Source organism: Prunus dulcis, chromosome 1 (assembly GCF_902201215.1).
Source record: "Prunus dulcis chromosome 1, ALMONDv2, whole genome shotgun sequence".
Classification (NCBI taxonomy): domain Eukaryota; kingdom Viridiplantae; phylum Streptophyta; class Magnoliopsida; order Rosales; family Rosaceae; genus Prunus; species Prunus dulcis.
The window spans coordinates 28,708,451-28,729,903 of NC_047650.1; the positions used below are offsets into that span (position 1 = coordinate 28,708,451).

The following is a 21,453-nucleotide window of genomic DNA, read 5'->3' on the forward strand; positions in this document are numbered from 1 at the left end:
ATGTATCTTGCCCTTAATTAAAATTGTCTTTTCTTAATTAAGTTTTCCATGTTGGAATTTTTTTGGATTAGAACAACGAAACGTGGGCTGCTATGAAAGAGAACGAGCGAATCGCGAAAACTACGAAATGCAGCTACTTTTTACATATAAATATAATGCCCAATTGCATGCATCGCACAAACAAATAAAAGATGATAACAAGTTGTAAATAAACGACTACTTTTCATGCTTGACCAGCTATACGTATATTTTACCAATTGAGAAATTTCAAAGTACATTACTTTTTTTTATAGTTTAAAAACGAAGACTTTTTACGGCAACCAAATCAGAATGAGTCATGCAATTACTTGAGGGGCTTGCACATTAATTGAACAGCGACCTGGACAAACCAGCTTGGTTGGCTGGCGACTCACTATATATAGATGAGAGCTACAAGCTTACTTCATCAACATCTTCAATATTCATTCTCATTATTTCTTCAGTTTCCATTTCCACTCAATCTAAACCCTTAATTACCTTGCGAAGTTGAGAGAGAGAGAGAGTTTTGATTTGAGTTTTAATCATGACCAAGTCTTTCTCTTTCACGTCCCATGCAAATGTTGCATTCGCGATGTTGTTGCTTTTCTTCATCATGAGCACAGCAAGCCAAGCGCAACTGTCTTCAACATTCTATGACCGAACCTGCCCAAACGCTCTTGCTACTATCAAATCATCCATAAGCAGAGCAGTTTCGCAAGAACGCCGGATGGCGGCGTCCCTAATGCGCCTCCATTTCCATGATTGCTTTGTTCAGGTACGTACTAATTACCCCTTCATTAATTAAGCCAGCCACTGATTGATCATAAGCAGTCTTTGACTCTTGGTTTTTGTTTTTGATGATCGATTGCAGGGTTGTGACGCCTCACTCTTACTTAATGATTCTGCTTCTATCGTAAGCGAAAAGAACGCATTTCAAAACAGGGGTTCTGCTAGAGGCTTCGAAGTCATAGATGATGCAAAAGCTCAAGTGGAGAAGATTTGCCCTGGTGTTGTATCTTGCGCAGATATCCTTGCTGTGGCAGCTCGGGATGCATCAGTTGCTGTGAGTAGATAAATAAATAATATTTCAATTTGATTCTTTTATTATCTTTATTAATTGGAATTATGTTAATGTCAATCTCGTGGCTTTAATCTTATACTACTACTATAGTAATAATTGCAATTAACTAAATATATATATATACATATGATATAGGTGAGTGGTCCATCTTGGACTGTGAAGCTTGGAAGAAGAGATGCGACCAAAGCAAGCCAAGCTCAAGCTGAAAGTGACCTTCCACTTTTCACAGACTCCCTTGACCGCCTTATTTCCAGATTTGGTGACAGAGGCCTCAGTCCCAGAGATCTGGTTGCATTGTCAGGTAACTATTTAAATGAATCATATATGCCTGCCTTGCTTAGAAAATGCTATATTAATTAAAACTTTATGCTAATGAACTTATATATGTATGAATGCAGGTGCACATACAATAGGGCAGGCTCAGTGCTTCACATTTCGTGACAGGATTTACAACAATGGAAGTGACATTGATTCTAACTTTGCAACTACTCGCAGACGCCGCTGTCCAGCTGCTGCACCCAACGGTAACACCAATTTGGCACCACTTGATTTGGTGACACCAAATTCATTCGACTACAATTACTTCAAGAATTTAATCCAGAAGAAGGGTCTTCTTGAATCAGATCAAGTTCTCTTTAGTGGAGGATCCACAGACAGCATTGTCTCTGAGTATAGTTCGAAACCCGCAACTTTTAGGTCTGATTTTGGAATCGCCATGATTAAGATGGGAGACGTTTCTCCTCTCACCGGTTCAGCTGGAGAGATCAGAAGGATTTGCACTGCTGTCAACTAAACATTTCTTGAGCCCCAAGAATCAAGATGAAATGTACAACCCAATTTGAACAGCGAATGTCTTCCTTTTTTGTTTGTTTTTTATTTTTTTGCCGATGTCTTGTTGTATTTGATTCATTCATATGTAACCTCAATTATACAGTGTTGTTATTGTTGTAAGAATAAATTACACCTCAATGAATACTTTGAGGAAGATAATGGAAATTACTCGAATTGTTATATTTTGTCAACGATATTAGCTTTTTATATTTGTCAATAAAATCTTTTTTGGGAACGAATTATGAACCCCCTACCGCTACCTACGTTTGAAGACCAAGTCCTCCTGCACATATATCATCAAAATGATTCACAAGCAGGATAGTTGAAATAATATTGGAACAAAACAAAGCTACGCTAATTAAACACTAAAAAATAATGAAATGATGTCTAAATTTAAAGTGTAAATATAACTCATGATTTACAGTTATTTAATGTGTAAATTCCACATTGAAATGAAATAATTTTCTAGGATTTTACTCATTTTTAAATATACTTTTGGGAGATTGAAGCTTCTCTTTTCCCGGCGTTATTCCAAAGCCTCTTTCCGTCTACAAGTCCATAATCTTCTACACCAAAGAACAGAAGCCACCTCGGTAACAGAGCCAACAAGAGAAAGATCCCCTTCCAACAGACATCAAGACAAAAAAATCCCCTTCAACAACCCAACATCATTTACATAAAGACTTGTCCAAAATCTTTTGAACAATGAGCAACTCAAAACTGCTAATATTTTGATGTTTTGATTGCTGCTTGGTTTATTAATATATGGTCAATATTTTAACATGACAAGCAACATATAAAACATGTTATTAGTCTATTTTTTGTAACTTAAACTTGCTAAACAAAGCATGATGCAACTATTTAGATCTCCATGTCTATATAAATAGTACCATCTTCCCAACATATTTTCACGACGTTGTACACATTTCACACGGTTTTAAAACCCGTAGCATCGCGCTGGCACCATTGCTAGTTTAGTACTGGATTCATTGGATGACTCAACAATCTTATGGGTAAAATTTTAGGTTGCATGGGAAAGAGTAGCTAGAGAGCTGGAGCACTTTTCAACCCAAACAAACCACCCAACTTCGTGCTACTGCCTGCACAGAGAAAAAGCTAAAATCAGTAGAAAGTACGAACTGCTACTACCCGATATACACTTCCTAAAAACATGAAGACTAGATATTTGAAAGCACACTATAAACTCCTTATAAGGGGCATTTATGTTTAACACAACTATAAAAACGATAGATTATGAGGGAAAAACTCAGAAGCATTTATCATTTATAATTATAAGAAAAAAGCATCAACGTAAATTAATTGTAAGAAAGAGCTATTACCTTTCTTTCAACCGCATCATGCGATCATCACTTGAAAGGTTCCTCTCTCCCAATAAACTCTGGAGACAGCTCTTCATTTTCAGGGTTCACATCAATGACAATCGAATCATCAACATAAGGAGTCACCCTTGCTCCAGAGCCAGTCTTAACCAATGCTCTTAACCCAGATTGGAAATCAGAGATGTAGAAATCTACCACACGCCTCTGTCAAATGACATAAATAGAAAATTATGGTCAAAAGTGTGAAATCTAAAGCCCAAGAATTTTCAAGCCTGGTAGCCATAAAAGTCGTCCCTTGGCATCACCATGCAATGGCTGCTTGCAGCAACAGAACATTCAAAGCAGGAAGGCAAATAAACCAGAAACAAATATATTAACAAAATTCAAATAGCAACACTTAGTGGATTGGCAATTGCACTGTACATCAGCTCTACAAACACATTAAAAACTGTCCAGGCACTAGAATTAAAATTAGGCAATGGAAAAATCTAAATATTTTGAAAGTTAATGAGAAATAAAATTCAGTTCGTTAATTATGAAAACCTCAACCCCCGCCCAAATAAAAAAGGGAAAGAAAAGCAGAAAGAGAAATACTATCTGTTATCCATCAAACATTAAGCTGACTCAGTTACTCACTTCTATGGACCTGAGCCCCCAAGTGAAGCGATGATGTGTAGGGTTGGCAGCTTTTGAATCCCATCCTCGATACTCGTACAAACTTGTAGATGTATACATACATCTAGGAACCTTCTGAAAGGACAACTCAAGGGGCAGATTGCCACAAGTGACCACCTTCAAAAACAGAACCAGAAATAACTTGTGAAAACTATTGATTAACATTTGCAGAAGAATAGCTAAGCTCAACAAAAAGGAAAAACACTAAGTCCTTTAACCTGTTTGTAGAACCTGGAAAATAAATGTTATAGAGATATAGTATTTCCAGCAATTAAATTCCTCCATGTATCTTCATCCCACCCTTCTTCATAGATCTCAATAACAATTATAAGCCATACCATCAACAGATTAACTTACCCCTGAGACCTTCACAAATTACCCATTCTTTGCAGTCCTCAGCTCAGAATCTGAATAACTAGCAATATAACCTATAATAGCTCGTCTTCCCCAATAAGTATTTCATGTGAATAGTGTAGCAACTGCACCAAAAAGGATCACAACCACAATGAGGAGATATGCATTGTGGACTGCACCTAGAATAAAACCACCAGCTGTGAACCCCATCACAAAAAGTAGAAAGACCATAATATTAGCTTTGGGAAGCTCTTCCTAAACGAAAACTCGTCATCTTGGCTAAGAGTAGTAATGGCCTGATTGTGAACAATGGAGGAACCTTGTACTTTCATTGATCCCATTGACTCCAAAGGACCAGATACCTTAAGAGGGGCCCCAGAAGCATTTAGTGGGCCAGAAGAAATGGGTCCAGATGTAATGAGACCTGTTGCAGGGAGAACAGGAGGAAGAGGTCCAGAGTTTTGGCGGCCAGTTGGTGTTACCCCACCAGATTGAGGACCAGACGACTTCTTAAGAGGTTCCCCATGCTTATTTAGCGGTCCAGAATTTGACTTCTTTAAGGAAGCCGGACCAGGCATGCCTCCAGATGATACGGGACCTGATGTGGTCCTGACTTTGATAACAAAATTCTAGAGAAGTTACTCCATTTATTCCCTTCAGGTGTGATGGAGATCAAGTAATTCTATCAGCAAAATTTGAACATCAATAAGCTTACACCAGAACCCCAAGTTTAGCTCCATAAACATTCTAAGCAGGGAGTGTATATCATTGTCTTTATGTTATTGCCCTAAGACACCAAAGAGGATTATTCTTATTGCTACATATAAGAAAGAATCTGGAATTGATAGATCACAAACGGAAAGATGGACCTAGAAAATAATCAAGAAGAGACCACTCATACCAACAGATTGCCTACAACTTTCAACAACGGTTATTGGTAAAAAAACTTCAAAATTTATGATTTAATTTTACGTGATCACTTTCAAGGCCAATGAATGCAAAATTGTGCTCAATTTCATATGCGGGAATTCCACCAAGATCTCCCATGATGAAATGCTTAGTTACATAAACACAGCAAGAATAAGACAGTGGACAGACCTATGAGGTCCACCCCTGGCAATAGGAATTTCAGTCCTCCATTCCTTTTCTAATGCTTTTCCATCTTTAACAGCAAGACTCCAATGATCTACCTCTCCATTACATGAAGTCTATATATACATGAGCATACAAAAATACAAAAATACATCTATAATATATACATATATAAACAGATATCCTACAATGAAATCAGGTGGTATTAAATACGAGCAAAATGACAGAAAGACATGGTATAAATGACATTCTCATTCACAAACATGTGTATGCACGCAGCACAATACAGGAATACACAGTGATCGATTTCAGTATCACACAGCATTTAACAACAGAAACATACACTTCATTCTATGCAATCTTATTAAGGCAAAAACAAACCTAGGAACTGGTAAAGGGGGCATGTCCCGCCACTGCTTTGTCTCAGTATCAAGCACGAATGTATGGGCAGTGGGCCCTCTGCACTGTGGCCCATACTGTCCTGTGACAATGTAATGTACCTTCCGTCGGTTACCATTCCTAGATTTGAATGTGCCATTTCTTTTGGCATATCAAATCGTCCTCCCCATGTATTATCACTGAAATTGTAGATATCAACAATGTAGCTAAAGTAAACAATAAACAGAAAGGACAGCCCATTAACATAAGAAGGGAGGGTGAATCTTTTCGGTTTTGGTGAACGAGTGAATATAATAAAACATGTTTATCATAGTTCCGCATAAGCGGTAGGATCTGATCTATCCCCAGCAGTTGAGTTGAGGCCCAATTCATTGATGTCACCAGTCATGAAGCAGTTTGTGATTTTCCTCTTCTTCTTTTTTTGGTAGTAAGCATTATAATCTAATTCGAAAAAATAGAGTAAAAAATATGTGATCATGTGTCTCTCTATAATAAAAAAAGACGATGCAGAAAATTACAGAATAAATTTACAATTATTTCATAATACCCACAAAATAAAGATAAATTAAACTAAAGGCAATATCCTAAAACTCTTTGAATAGATTCCCATAAAGACACCACAGTTCTACTCGATACAATTAAGCCAAAGTAAGAACCCATAAAAACACACCCTCTTCAACCCATCTAATCTCACTTTTTAACTACCGGATTCCAAAAATTTAAAGAATAAGGATTACCCTGAGCAGTTTGTACTACAATCTTTGATTTGCCTTGCTACTCCTAGCAATTCCTAATCCACTTGCAACACAAACATCTTCTTTTAAATCTTGATATTCTTATCCAATTCTCTGCATGCTCCATAGAATAGAAACCCTTCTCTCTCATGTAGCAGTTTGTGATACAACCACCTCTTCAACAAATTCTTCCCCCAACAATAGTGCTAAACAAATCTAGAACCATTTCTAGTTTCTACACAATTTCATTGTTTCTTTTTATTTTATTTTATAATTTCTTCAGCAAATGTAGCTAATAACATAATACAGTGTGAATATTCATATTGAGTACATGTGTGTCAAACTAGTCAATCTTCACTTCCAAAAGTTCCATAACCCACAAAATAATGCGCAGAGCTATTCTTTATTTATCTTAAAAGTTATTTGCACAGAAGCATCAACAATTTATTTCGTTAAGGGACTACATTAAATCAGTTCATTTTCCAAATACAAAAGAAGATAGAATTCCCATAGCATCAGCTAAAACAAGATCTCAAGAAAATGTAAGACTAATCTATACAGTAGTCATTTCAAAGGGGTTAAGTTTAAAAGTAATGTGCTAAATCACGAAAATTTGGATGTTAAAAAATAAGCAACAGACCACTTTAATAAATAAAAAAGGACATAGCCTGAAAAATTCAGTAGAGACAGCTAGCATGAACAATATAAAAAACAATTTAGTTAAGGAGCAATACAAGGTTCTCACATAATCAATGGTACTGTATCCAGCAAACACGAATAGAAGATTCTTTATCTGTATAGCTGCCCCATCCAAGCGAGCTACAGGTGCATCAGCCATCTTTTCCCATTTTAATTCTGGTCCAGGCAAATCAGCCAAAGTTGCTAATAAAACTCAACCAGGAGCAGTATTGTTTTTATTATTTACCTAAAGGTAACAGAATAGTGGTCAAATTCAGAGCTGAAACAAGGATCAGTTAGAACTTTATTTGCCATTAATTTAACATAACAGGAAAAAGTTCTAGAAGATAAGTAAAAGGACAACGCATTGGTTTCATAAAAGTGGAAATTCACTTCTGCTTAACCCATTGATGGATGGAATTAAGCTCCAATAACAGGACCATTGTTTTTCTAATAGGTACAGAATTTACTCATATGCCCAATAACAGAAACCCAAATTCATGAAATCTTCACTTTGCTTTTCAAGTGGAACCAGAAAATCATCCTAAAAGCTAAAAATAAAGAATAGGAGTTCATGCAATTTCATAATTTTCAATATGCCGAATATACTAATATCCAAAATCTTATATCCGTTTTCTTCTATGGCATCTTCTCAGCACCCACAACAAAATCAAATTTGAAATTTGCAAAAACTAATCAAATAAGCAACAATGAACTTCAACAAAGAAACCTAACAAACTTTTTTTTTTTTTTTTCATTTTCCACAATGTTTCACAAACCGCCGGTAAGAATTCACATGAAGAAGAAAAAACCCACAACAATGGGGATGAAGTAGCTCGTCGAAATCCACAGAAACACTAATCACAATGTACAACTACCAACAATGAGCTTCAATGATCAACCAACTCTCACATCAAGAAATAAAAGCACCAATTCCTTTGCGGAACACTTTAACACACTAAACAAGACCGTGACTAAAATATTCATACAAACTCAGCAGCAAAAACCAGCTTCAATATAGCAACCAAACAAACTAAAAAGGCACATTTCCTCACAAATCAGACAATACTGAGATCAAATTCACATGAAAAATCCTGAACCAGCACGAATGAGCTTCAACAAAACAACCAAACAATAAAAAGTATAATTTTCTTCCCCGTTTTGACACAAGCCAACCAATACCCAGATGAGAATTCACATTAAAACGCAAGACTTCAACAAGATGATAACAAAGAGCCAAACAAACCTTTTACGGGTTCGTCGTCAGTGTTCTTGGGTGTGAGGATCAGACTGGGTTTTGAAATATCAAGGGGAGGAGCCAATTGGAGGCAATGGAGATATAGGAATTAGCAAAACGAGGTGAGGAAGCCCAGAGGAAATCAGCAATCAGTGCAAGCCCCAATAGGCCAACGCATATCAACACCGAGCAAGTCGATGTGTACTTCGCAGAGGTACAGCCGCGCGGCTATACTATTTAAACAATAATGAAAAATCCAGTATCGCCGAACGGCTATACGCTTTATTTTTTAAAAAATAGAATAGCGCCACGTGTCAAAATACGTACAGCCGCACGGCTATATTATTTAAATACATTATATTCAAGCGGTATAGCCGAGCGGCTATATTAAACACATATTATAGCCGAGCGGCTGTACGATATTTTAAAAAAAAATAAACCCCCTAGCGATTAGATGCCATGTGTTAAAAAAAAAAATCATAGTCTAGCCGCTCGGCTATACTATGTTAATACATTATATTTAAAAGGTGTAGCCAACCGGCTGTATTATTTTTAAAAAATAATTAAAAATAATAATGTATTTAAATAGTATAGCCGTGCGGCTATACATATTTAAAGGCATACTATTTATTAAAGGCTATTAAAATAATAATAAAAAACCCAATAAAGCCGGTCGGCTATACCATTTTTGTTATAAAAAAATTACAAAAAAGAGCATTACCACTCGGCTATACTCTTTATTTATAAAAAAAACAGAGTAGCTGCACAGCACCTAGGAGCCACGTGTCAAAATAAGTCGAGCCGAGCAGCTATACTATTTTTAAAAAATAATTAAAACATCAAGTATCACCACGTGGCTATACTATTTTTATTAAAAAGAGGGACCCTCTAGCAATTAGGTGCCACATATCAAAAAATATCATAGTATAGCCGACTGGCTATACTATTTAAATACATTATATTTAAGAGGTATAGTTGAACGACCATACTATTTAATAAATAAAAAAATTAAGAAAAATTAAGAGACTCGGATAATGGCCCAATAGTAATGGATAATGCTATAAACTACTCTTATCGATAAACGAAAATTGGGGAAAAAATTTAAAAGAAAAAAAGGATCCCAGCATATAAGAGAGAGAGAGAGAGAGAGAGAGAGAGAGAGAGTATAGATTAAAGGCAATTAAAATATAAAAACCCAGTGAAGCCGCGCTGCTATACGATTTTTATAATAAATAAAAACCGCGTATAGCCGCGCGGCTAGACTCCTTGTTTAAAAAAAAAAAAAAGAGTTGCCGCACCGACCCCAGGTGCCATGTGTCAAAATCGGTATAGCCGTTCGGCTATACTAATTAGCCGGTCGGCTGTACTAATTTTTATTTTAAAAAAGACCCCAAATTGCCGCGTGTCAAAATAAGTTTGTTTAAAAAATATCGTAGTATAGCCGCACGGAGATACTATTGAAATACGTTATATTTAAGAGGTATAGCCGCGCGGCTAAACTAGTTAATAATATAATATAATCCCTTTCTGTTGAGAGATCCCTCAAATAATTTTATTTGAGGGACACCCTTTAAGGTCCTCTACGAAATGTTTTTCAATGATCCAAACCATCTATTTTTTAAGTCTACATTCATAGATCATCCTTGCAAAAAAATAGACAAATCGAAAACTGTTTCGATATCCAATTGTGTCCTACAAAATCAATGAACACAATGCTTCAAGAAAGTACTAAAATTTCAATAATTCAATTGAGTGATCAAATGATATTGGATTCAAGTGATATATATATATATATATGTATATGTGTGTGTGTGGAGAGAAAGAGAGATTATAGCCGCACGGCTATACTATTTAAAGGCAATTAAAACAAAAAAAAACCTTAGTAAAGCCACTCGATTTTTCTTTGAATGAATGAATCGTAGTTGTAAAGTGAGAGAGAGATGTGTGGGTTTACTAATGCAGAGTTGGAGAGAGGCTTTACGTATTTATCTTTTTCTCCCAATTGGAAGATGAGAGTGACAGTGACACAGTGAGAAAACCAACACCAATTTAAATATTTAAATATATTTAAAGAGTATAGCTGACCGACGCCGATTTAAATATTCGAATATATTTAAAGAGTATAGCCAATTGGAAGATGAGAGTGACAATGACACAGAGAGAAAGACCGACATCGATTTAAATATTCAAATATATTTAAAGAGTATAGCCGAGGACACCGATTTAAATATATTTGAAAATTAAATTAGTATAGCCGTACGGCTACGGTTTTTAAATATTCAAATATATTCAAAGCGTATAGCGGCATGTCTATAATTTTTAAATATTCGTATATATTTAAAGCGTATAATAGCGCGGCTATAATTTTTAACATGCGGCTGTATGATTTAAAATTCAAAAATGTAATTTCTTTAGAGAATGCTAGCAACATTCTCTGTAATCTTTTTTTTGTTTTTATTTTTATTTCTAGTCAAGTGCCTCATATTCAAGTTTTACTTCATTTTGGTTTGTTTTGTATATTTTGCGAGGATAAGTCATCTTAGGATAACCATGGCGGCCATCGTTTGTTAGACGTTATGCAATTACAAAATAATTTTGCTAGCATTTCCCATAGCGGTAATAACGTAGGAAAAGTAAAAAATCAAAAGCAGGATAGTTGAAATAATATTGGAACAAAACAAAACAACGCTAAATACTAAACAAATAATGAAATGATGTCTAACTTTAATGTGTAAATATAACTTATGATTCAAAAAAATAAATAAATAAATCATGATTTATATTTATTTACTGTGTAAATTCCACATTGAAATATTAAGTACATAAAATGATGGTGCTTAGTGTAACAATTTCAGTATACATATGCAAATTAATTTTCAGGTTTCAATTGAAAGAAAAAGAAAGAAATCCTAATGAAGTTGTAGCATAACAGAGTATTTGAAACAGAGCATTTGCGCCCAAAACTGGAATTCGATCTGTACAGTTATGCAAACCCTTACCAAGACTAGGTCACCTTAAAGCTACCTTGCAACCATTTGACCTGCGTTTGCAGCCCAGAATCTGTCAAAGCATTCAAGGCTGACCGATAAAGCCTCCCATCTAAGCCTGTTCCTTCTGATTTCATATCTCGCAGAAGCTTCACCAACTCATCAACTCGACCGGTTTTCGAGAAAACCCCAACCATCATTCCAGCCATGGCCTTGTCTAAAACACCCCCATGGATCCTAAACTCATGGTAATATCTCATGCACATTTCAAAATCTCCTGCCTTGTTGTAAGCACCTATAACAGTTGTGTAGCTTACTTTATCTGGTGCAACCTTCCTTCGCTTCATTTCTGTCCATAGCTTTGAAACTTGCCTCAAATTATTATCCCTTCCATGCATATCCATCAAAGAATTGTAAATCCATACATTTGGCTTGCACCCTCTTTCTTTCATCTTCGCCACAAGTCTCATTGCATCTCTTGGCCTTCCTGTTTTCCCGTACATTACAACCATGCTAGAATAAGCCACTACACATTTATCAAACCCCTTTTCCTCCATCTCTCTAAAAATCATTTCAGCCTTGGAGTGAAGCCCCAGACGACAATATACGTTGATAATCGACGCGTATGTCACTTGTCCTGGCTCACATCCCATTAGCACCAAATCTTTGAAAACTTTTACCGCAGTCAGCAACCTGTTTTTCCTGGAGAAGCCACTAACAACTGCGCAGCATATATTGTCCGAAACTCTGATATTTGCACCCTTCATCGCCTTAACTACTCCAAGAGTCTTCTGTGTCAACCCTGTTTCCACATACATTGATATAAGTCTTAAAAATACAGACGGATCCCTCAACATTTTCTTGGTCTCCGCTTCCTCAAAAAGCTCTTCAGCCACCTCCACTTCTCGGATGCTCGCGAATGAGCTAATCAACACAGAGTAGATCTTTGAAGAGTCTAAAGAAATTCCTTCCTTTGTCCTACTTCGAAAAACTTCCAGAGCTTCAAAAGGCTGTCCCAATTTGGTCAGTGACTCACATAGAATTCCGTATATTTGAGTTGAAAATGGGGTAAAATCCAATTGCCTACTTCCTAGTTCATAAAACAATTCAACAACTTTTCTACTGTCGCCTTTCTTGAAATAAGCTTCCATGATCCGGCAATAACATCCAGAATTTGGAACAATTCCATTAGATTTCATTCGTTCAAACAGAGAAATTGTACTTTTGAACATATGAAGCTCATTATAGCCTCTCATAGCGGAATCAAAGGCCGGGACAGCAACATCATCATCAGCCTTAAATACTTCAAGCAAAGTCCTAACCATTTTGAATTTTCTAGCTCTAATGCAGCTAGCGATCAGCCTAGAGCAAGTATAACTATCAGGCAGTACATGGTAATTCTTAAAATCATCACAAACTGAAAGCACTGAACCCCATTTCTTGGAACGTATCAAATACCTTATTAGATGCTCAAATGTTGATTTGTTTGGTATGAATTCTGGCCTCTTCTTTTTCGCTTTCTCATACTGTTCATACGCAAATTCTTCAGTCTGACGATCTTGAAACAACCCACATAGAAAATCGTTCAAGTTATCAGCATCCGGGGTTGAAAATTCTTCTTGGGGATCTGGAAACTTCAGGTCCAATTCAATGACTGGCAAAGTGGTGGATGCTTCGTCTTCTAAGATCGGAGAGTGACAACCTGAAGAATTTACATTGAAAACTCGGAGATTATAGCAGGGGATGGAAAACGAGGAACTGGTTTTGCAGGATGTGAAGAAGTTGAATTTGTGGGTTTCTCTGCATGATATCACGCAAGCCAAAGACCAGTCTGCCGAACTTGCAGCAGAACTGGAGATGGCCATTGCAGATAAGGCTTCAATAAAATGAGTGGGACTGAGAGAATGTGGCTTTCTTCTCCTACACTACATATATACCTTATCCCCGACTGGATTTTGCCATGCTTTGTAAATATTACGAGCCACTAGTAATGTGACACTCGGAAATTATTTATTTATTTTTTGGTCGAAACTCGGAAAATTCAAGGACATAAAAATATCGGTCAAAACGAAGGCCACGTGACGTCCAATTCTTTGTGGAAAGATTGACTAATAAACATGTCACGAATTTATCAGATTTTTGTTCAAATTTTTGTGGAGATGAAAGGGCTTCTTCTTCTTCCCTATGTTTTTGGAGCAAGGAAAGGGCTTCTTCTTAGTCAGTTTTGTTCTTAATTTTAGTTATGAAAAAACTAATGTGCAGCACCAAAAATAATCAAAGGTAATGTTGTAATTTTGTTAATTGAACAATGTATGATGAGGAAAATCAAACTCGAATGCAAATAAACAGGAGCATATTGGGTTTGTCAAGGGCCTAAGCAACAATTCTTTTTTGCCCTTTGGTTTGATAAATTTAGAACTACCTAATTAATTAGAATTGATTTAAAGTAATAATTATTCTCTTTAAAAAAAAAGTATGTAGTATGTAGTACTGATATATAAATGCAAAGGGAGATTCTCCATTAAGTATTTATGTTAAGGATTGGTTATATATTTTTAATCTCGGCCGTTGAATTGCATCTAAGAGATTATCAACACAATTAATGAATGTAATCTAACAACTAAAATTAGAAATAAGTAACAAATCCTTACATAGAATTCAAAAATGACGGAATTTAGGTTTCTGTCATTTCAATTTCTGGCAATTGAAGATTTCAGTGTTTGGGTTTATGTATGTCGAATTTTGTAAATGACAGAAATTGAAAATTTCAATGTTTGGATAGCTCATGTAAATTGTAAATGACATAAATTAAATATTTCGAAAAAAAATAAAAAATTAATAACTGACACAAAAGGTATTCCTTGAAGTATAAAATAACATATCGTTTGATGAACTAAATAAATCAAGTTAAAAAAACAGAGCATATTAGCAAACCAAATCACTCTCTTCGTGCAATAAACATCAATAACATACTCTTTTTTTTCTCAATTGGGAGTGCCTTTAGCATCTAAAATTGTTTGTCATTTTCTATCAGCCAAGCATATGCTTTGAGTTGTTCATTTTCACCGAGACTTGGTACTGCTTGTACTTCAACATATACCTCTGCTAGATCAAGGTTCTTAGTATCAGCAAGGATAAACTCTTCAAATGATAAAGCCATTCTAGCAATCAAATCAGCAATAACATCTTTGACAACACCTCTTTTCTTTGTAGGAAGAATATAAGAAGAATTTGATGCATGATTTCTTCTCTTTTGACCATTTGTTGAGATTGGTGAAATATTATCAATAACATGAATATCTTCTAAATCTTGTGTATCACCATCCAAATCAACACGATCAACTTCATTAGTAGGAGTCATAACCTCAGTTGCATATGCACCTGTTTCAGCGCCCTCTCCAGTGGCTTTATCTTTGCCACACAAATCTACTATATCATCCCAATTTTCTATGACTTTAAATTGAAAACCTCTAGCATCATCATGAGACTACCAAACAAATAATCAAAGTCAAATAAGAAAGAGAGAAGACCAAAATCGATTTTCAACAGCATATAACCATCAATAAAGCTTTTCAGCAACATAGGCTTTTTCTTCAGAGTAAGGAAATGAAGGGTAAAACTTGAACAAGGCGATAACACAAAGCGATAAAGCTAGCAAACAACTACAGAGCTGTACCATAAACACAAATCACACACCAATATCCACGGGCATAGAGTATTTTGTTAAAACTTCCCAAAAATCCAGCCATAGTGCCGCAAAGATCACAAAAACCATTCAACACATATTCATAAATTTAATAAGAAACACCCAATTTTAATAGTCATTCAGAAACTGTAACCCTAAAATAGAAAAACATAAATTGAAGGAGAGAAAGGCCTGAATACTAACCTTCAAATTTGATCCAAAGAGACATGTACTTTTTTTTTTTTTTTTTAAATTTAAAAAAAATGAAAAGTTTGGCCTTTTTTTTTTTTTAATGTAAGTTTTGGCACACTGGAAAATATGAATTCCCGCACTACGAAAATTGTGAAATGACGCCTATTTTGGTGGAAATTAAACTCGGGAATTTGATGCCTCAATTTTCATGATTTTTTTCCTCGTGTCATTTAATAAATTCCCTTCTTAAGTTGCCAAACAAGGGAATTATCAATTTTTCCTTTTAAATTTCTGATTTTTAGATAAATTCTGAGTTATTTTCCCTCGTCCAAACGGAGGATAACGTAAAATACTTATTTGAGAATCACCAAAAGGAAAAACTACAACTTTCTTTTCGTCGTTAGAATTTAGAAAGGAAAAGTTTTTATTCATTTTTTTGGTCAACAGAAAGGAAAAGCTAAAACCCTTGTCACTACCAAAGCGCTCTCGCCGCTTTCTTTCTAAAACCCAAATACCTAGCGTCTATTTCTTCTCCAGTCGGAAGTTGAAACACAGCCAGCCACAATGAGAAAACCCATATCAAAGACCTCCCGCAAGCAAAAGGAACTTTCGGAGCTCCAAGAAATCGAGCTTCTGAAATCATGGATTGAATCCCAGCAACCCGAATGTGGCTCCAACCCCATGTCTCTTCCTCCTTTGCCCTCCGACGGCCCCGTCGGCCGCGTGGGCCCCACAATCTTTTCGCGCTACGCTGGCGCCACCAGGTTCGACCAGTTGCCCATCTCTAAGAAGACCAAGGACGCCTTACGCCAATCCAAGTACATCGATATGACCGATATTCAGAAGGCGTCTTTGCCCCACGCTCTATGTGGCAGAGATATTCTTGGTGCCGCCAAGACGGGCTCGGGAAAGACTCTGGCTTTTGTTATACCGGTAAGTTGTGATGTGTTCAAATTTTCCATTCTTTCTCTGTCAGTCTCTAGGCATTTTTCAATGGCTATAAAAGAACCATCTTTTGATGCCCTGTCATATTTTAATTTTGTTCTCTTTCAGCTTGTGGAAAAATTGTATAGAGAGAGATGGTGTCCTCAGGATGGGGTAGGCAGCATCATACTATCTCCAACAAGGGAAATAGCTAGTCAAACTTTTGATGTGTTAAAAGCGGTTGGGAAGCACCATAATTTTAGTGCTGGCCTCCTAATTGGTGGTCGCAGAGATGTTGAAGCAGAGAAGGAGCGCGTAAATGAGCTGAACATACTGGTTTGCACTCCTGGCCGGCTTCTTCAGCACATGGATGAAACTCCAAATTTTGATTGTTCACAGCTTCAGGTCTAATTTATCCTCCTCTTTTTCTTTTTGAAATTTGAGGGGAAAATGGTATATTCTCAGAAATCTGTTTCCAACCCATAGTGCTCTATCGTCTATCGGAAGTATGATTTTGAATATGCTGATGAGGGTTATCAGATTTACTTTCTAATTCTGCTATTTCTTGGTCTGATTAACTTTGTCACATACATTTGCCAATAATTCCAGATTTTCAGCTTCTTCCTTTTTTCATAGAAGGTGTTTTCTTGATTATTAATTCTTATTTTTCTGCATGCATACCAACAGTCTTTCCCCATTGTCAATATTATTGTTCGACCTAGAAGTTTGTTATGCCTGATTCTTCTTTATGCATTCAAGCCATTTCCTGCTGACCTAGAAGTCTTATCCAGTGTATATATATATCTATATCTAAACACACACATGTTCTGTCTATTTTCCTGCTGATTTGGGTGGACTTTCCCGGTCAGGGAACAGGTTTTGGTCCTTGATGAGGCAGACCGTTGTCTTGATTCGGGATTTGAGGCGACACTGAATGCAATCATTTCACAGCTACCCAACAGAAGACAAACCTTTCTGTTCTCAGCAACTCAAACAAAGTCGGTTCAACATCTTGCAAGACTCAGTTTGAAGGATCCAGAGTATCTCAGTGTGCATGAGAAGTCTGTGACAGCCACTCCTAAGAATTTGCAGCAAATGGCAATCATCGTTCCTCTTGACCAAAAGTTAGACCTGCTGTGGAGCTTCGTAAAGACACACCTAAATTCTAGGATTTTAGTGTTTCTATCAACCCGAAAACAGGTGTGGTTTTGTTTTTGAATTATGTGCTTGTAGCTCAGATGCCTATGTGTCATGCCTGATAATGTCTGCATAATATATGCAACATCTGAATTCATCTGTTTGTTTGAGGCCAGCTTAAGCCATTGTAATGGCAAATCAGTCAATGTGGCCAACTGAATCAATTATCTAGTTCAATGAATGAACGTTGAACTTGAATCAACAGATGCACACTTCAACAGGTCTTTAGAGTTTGAATTCATTGTTCTCCATGTAGATCATATATTGTTGTTAACTCCCCCACTCTTCCCTGTACAAGTCAGCATGGAAATTTTGATCTATCATTAAATTCTAGTTTATGATCTTTGTAGACATACATACATACATGTATAATGAATGTAGCTTTCTCCTGAGTTGCTTGAGTCATTTAGTACAAAGAAATTTCTTCTCTTACTCCAAATTGTGTTGGTTTCACTCACCCCAAATTTACTCAGGTTCATAATTGGGGTGCACGTTTCACCTCCAATTTTACTTATTGATGATGTTGAATTGCTTTTTTAATAGGTAAAATTTGTCTTTGAAGCATTTAAAAAGCTCCGTCCTGGAACACCCTTGAAGTGTCTTCATGGTAAGATGAAGCAAGAGGGACGAATGGGAACATACTCACAGTTTACTGAAAAGCATTCAGTTCTCTTCTCGACTGATGTGGCTTCAAGAGGCCTTGATTTCAACAAGGCAGTTGACTGGGTTGTTCAGGTGACTGGGTTATTATATTATAACATAAATAATCAAAATATCATTTGACTGGGGTCTCAGTTTTTTTTCCTTTGTAAAATACTTTCTCCCATGTGCAGGTGGATTGTCCAGAAGATGTTGCATCTTACATACATAGAGTTGGCCGAACTGCTCGCTATGATTCTTCTGGGCGATCAGTTTTATTCCTGACGCCTTCAGAAGAAAAAATGCTTGATAAATTACAAGCAGCAAAAATACCCATAAAGAAATTAAAGGTTTTCTTTCTTTATTTTTTTATTTTTTTGGGGGGAGTCTATTATCCACTTCATCTTTTCATTTTTCCCATTTTGATTTGTGTGCCGGGCTAATTTAGCTGTTTAAAAATTCTTTCTCAGCATAACGAGGGACGAATGCAACCGGTGTCTGGATTGTTAGCAGCTTTGCTAGTCAAGTACCCGGATACGCTTCAGGGTCTGGCTAAAAGGGCCTTTATCACGTATCTGAAGTCGGTTCACAATCAGAAGGACAAAGAGATTTTTGATGTTATGAAACTACCAATTGATGAATTTTCAGCATCAATAGGTCTACCAATGACCCCCAAAATCCGTTTTTTAAACACGAAAATCAAGTCAAAGAAAGTGTCCAATCTATCGCCCATTGTTGAACCAGAAATTTTGGACAAGGAGAATGAATTGGAGCTTCCTAAAGAGGAGCTTGATATTGGTGATTTTAAGGAAGAGGGGGAGAAAGATGCTCTTCTAACAAATGATAGAGAAAATGAGGCAGAGGAGGAAGGAAGAAAAATTGGAGATCTTATGTAAGTTGCTTGTCTATTACGTTTTATGCATGTTTCAACCCCAACAATTGGCTTACAAAATTCTGACTGACATATTATGTGTCATTTGCTTTCTATTTTGTTAGCGAAATTTGAGTTCATTATTCGTTTTTTCCCTTGTAGACCGGAAACTCAGTTTTCGAAGAAAAAGAAGTTAAAGATCAATATCAATAGGCCAGTGGGAACTAGAGTCGTCTTTGACGAGGAAGGCAACACGCTACCGCCACTAGCGAAGCTGGCTGACACAAAAAATGTCAGTGGCCTGCTTGATCAGATTGAAGGTATGTATTATAAATCTGTAATTTCCAACAAAAATAAAACCAGAATAATGTGCCAAGAAGTAATTGGTGGAAGACATTGCTATGATCTGAAGAATTGTTCTCTGGGGAATAAAAGCGGAAAATAACTAAACCTTGAGGTGTGTTGAAAAAAGATGGCGTTTTACCTTTATTTGCCTATTACTTGCCTTGCCTTGGAAATATTATAAACATGACGTATAATTGGGGTGGTGCCCTTCCATCGAAATGAACAATTGAGCTAAATAGAAATAGCTTTATGAATTTGACCAAAAAAGAAAAAGAAAAAAGAAATACATTTATGAATTTTTGTGTCCTATTCTGGAGAAAGTGTTGTCTTTAAATTTCTTATTTTTGGCGCAGACAAGAAAACCGAATATTATAAGAAGCTTAGAGAAGATTTGAAGAAGGTGGACAAGGAAGACAAGGATTTGGACCGCCAGCGTCGCCGTGAAAAGCGAATGAAGGATAAGATGAAGCAGAAGAGAGGAAACATAGAAGAAGAGGAGGATGATGATCTTTCTGATTCAGAAGGAGAGCCATCTGAGGATCGACCCCACAAGAGGTCAAAGATATACTTTGATAGTGATGATGAGGGTGAGAGAGAAGAAAGTAAGGATAAACTGGGGTTCAAGCCTGACTCAGTATCTTTAGCGGAACAAGAAGCTTTGGCTCTCAAATTGTTAAGTTCCATGCACTCATAATTAAGTCTTTCTCGTTTTTTTCTTTTCCCCTCATTGAATTTGTTTGTTATTTGAACAACTTTAGAGCACTTTACCCCTTACAAAGCTTTAGAAAAAGGTTCGAGTTACCTCAAACATTCTGGAGTATCACTTTAGGTTATTATTATTTTTTGTAATATATACTGTGGCAATATCTTAAAACTTCATTAGTCGCGGATCGGTATGGATATCGAATAATTCTTGAATACCAAAGAAAATTTACTATTTTAGGTTGATCACCATGGATTCTGGGCAGCAAGTACTGCTCATTAATTTGAATACATGCATTAATATTTAGAGAAAGGATAGCAACTTTCTCTCTAACATTCTCCTTTGGATCGTCTCTTTTTTTGGCTTGACATGTGTCATTTTCTTTACGCTTAAAACAATGTCATTAATATATTATACAAGTAAACTTTTGTTTTCCAACTTTACCCTTATTAAATATATTTTAAAAAATTCACAATTTTCTTACCTTTATTTTTTAACGTCAATTATTTTTTTCAAGAAAATGTCTAATTTTTTCAAAAAAGAGGAAATGTCCCTTTTTTTTAAAAACACAAAGGACTTTTTTTTTTTTTTCTATCTAAACCCTTTGTGTTAAAAAAAAATAAAAAAAAATAAAAACAGATATTTCCTCTTTAAAGTATATATTTTCTTTTAAAAAAAATTTATGTTAGAAAAAAAATTAATAAGATGGTAAGAAAGTTGTGAATTTTTTTTTGGATAAATTGAATACATTTAATAAGGGTAAACTTAGAAAGCAAATGTTAGCTTGTATAATATATTAATGACATTGTTTTAAGTGTAAGGAGAATGACACATGTCAAGCAAAAAAAAAAAAATATTCAAAAAAGAAGGTTGGAGAGAAAGTTACTAGCATTCTCTTAATATTTATGTTAGCATGCCTCGCATGCTATTGGCTAAACAGGGACCAATCCCCAACCATTGAGCTTCTCCATGCATTTGTTGGAAGTTGGAATGGAAGACTCTAGAGACCGCATTTTCCATTTCTCCACGTTAATAATGCTGCTGTCTTGTATTAAGAAAGATAAAATAAACAACTGGGAATAATAAGTAAAGGAATTAGGCAAAGATTTACTGCTAATCAAAACCAAGGAGAAAGACAGACAAGTTCATCAGCTTACCATCGTTGTTTCTTCACAGGTATATATCAACATTTGATTTATAATGCATGAAAACTGCATTTTTACGGATACTTTCTTACTAATTATCTACATCTCGCACTGTATTCAGTAGATCGAAATTATCCACTGTTGATTAATTACTTGTGAGTAACGAACTTCAGCAATTAATTGAGATGTAGTTTATAATTTGAAGGAGAAATACTTGCTATGATTAAAAGGAGGAGTTTTAGATTTGTTTTGATCATTTTCAAATCTAGTTAAAATGTTGTGTACTTTGGAAGACAAAGCACACGAGTGTTTATCTTAAGAAGGAA

At 35.9% G+C, this 21,453-nt stretch overlaps 3 protein-coding genes and 1 pseudogene across 3 annotated transcripts; 2 read left to right on the forward strand and 2 right to left on the reverse strand.

Annotated features, from left to right (window-relative positions):
• Window positions 1-482: 482 nt before the first annotated feature.
• On the forward strand, window positions 483-2,086 carry LOC117614776 (lignin-forming anionic peroxidase-like). The gene is made up of 4 exons (XM_034343679.1): window positions 483-793; window positions 890-1,081; window positions 1,235-1,400; window positions 1,498-2,086. The coding sequence occupies exons 1-4, from the start codon at window positions 563-565 to the stop codon at window positions 1,890-1,892; spliced, it is 984 nt and encodes a 327-aa protein (XP_034199570.1). The 5' UTR covers window positions 483-562; the 3' UTR covers window positions 1,893-2,086.
• A 937-nt stretch (window positions 2,087-3,023) lies between these two features.
• On the reverse strand, window positions 3,024-7,253 carry LOC117617788 (annotated as a pseudogene).
• Window positions 7,254-11,238: 3,985 nt separating this feature from the next.
• LOC117616808 (pentatricopeptide repeat-containing protein At5g13770, chloroplastic) lies at window positions 11,239-13,321 on the reverse strand. The gene has a single exon (XM_034346234.1). The coding sequence runs from the start codon at window positions 13,289-13,291 to the stop codon at window positions 11,444-11,446; it is 1,848 nt and encodes a 615-aa protein (XP_034202125.1). The 5' UTR covers window positions 13,292-13,321; the 3' UTR covers window positions 11,239-11,443.
• A 2,393-nt stretch (window positions 13,322-15,714) lies between these two features.
• On the forward strand, window positions 15,715-20,225 carry LOC117616433 (DEAD-box ATP-dependent RNA helicase 32). The gene is made up of 8 exons (XM_034345756.1): window positions 15,715-16,236; window positions 16,357-16,632; window positions 17,104-17,427; window positions 17,968-18,159; window positions 18,258-18,413; window positions 18,534-18,955; window positions 19,097-19,254; window positions 19,633-20,225. Exons 1-8 carry the CDS (start codon window positions 15,868-15,870, stop codon window positions 19,971-19,973), a joined length of 2,238 nt encoding a protein of 745 aa, XP_034201647.1. The 5' UTR covers window positions 15,715-15,867; the 3' UTR covers window positions 19,974-20,225.
• The last annotated feature ends 1,228 nt before the right edge of the window (window positions 20,226-21,453 follow it).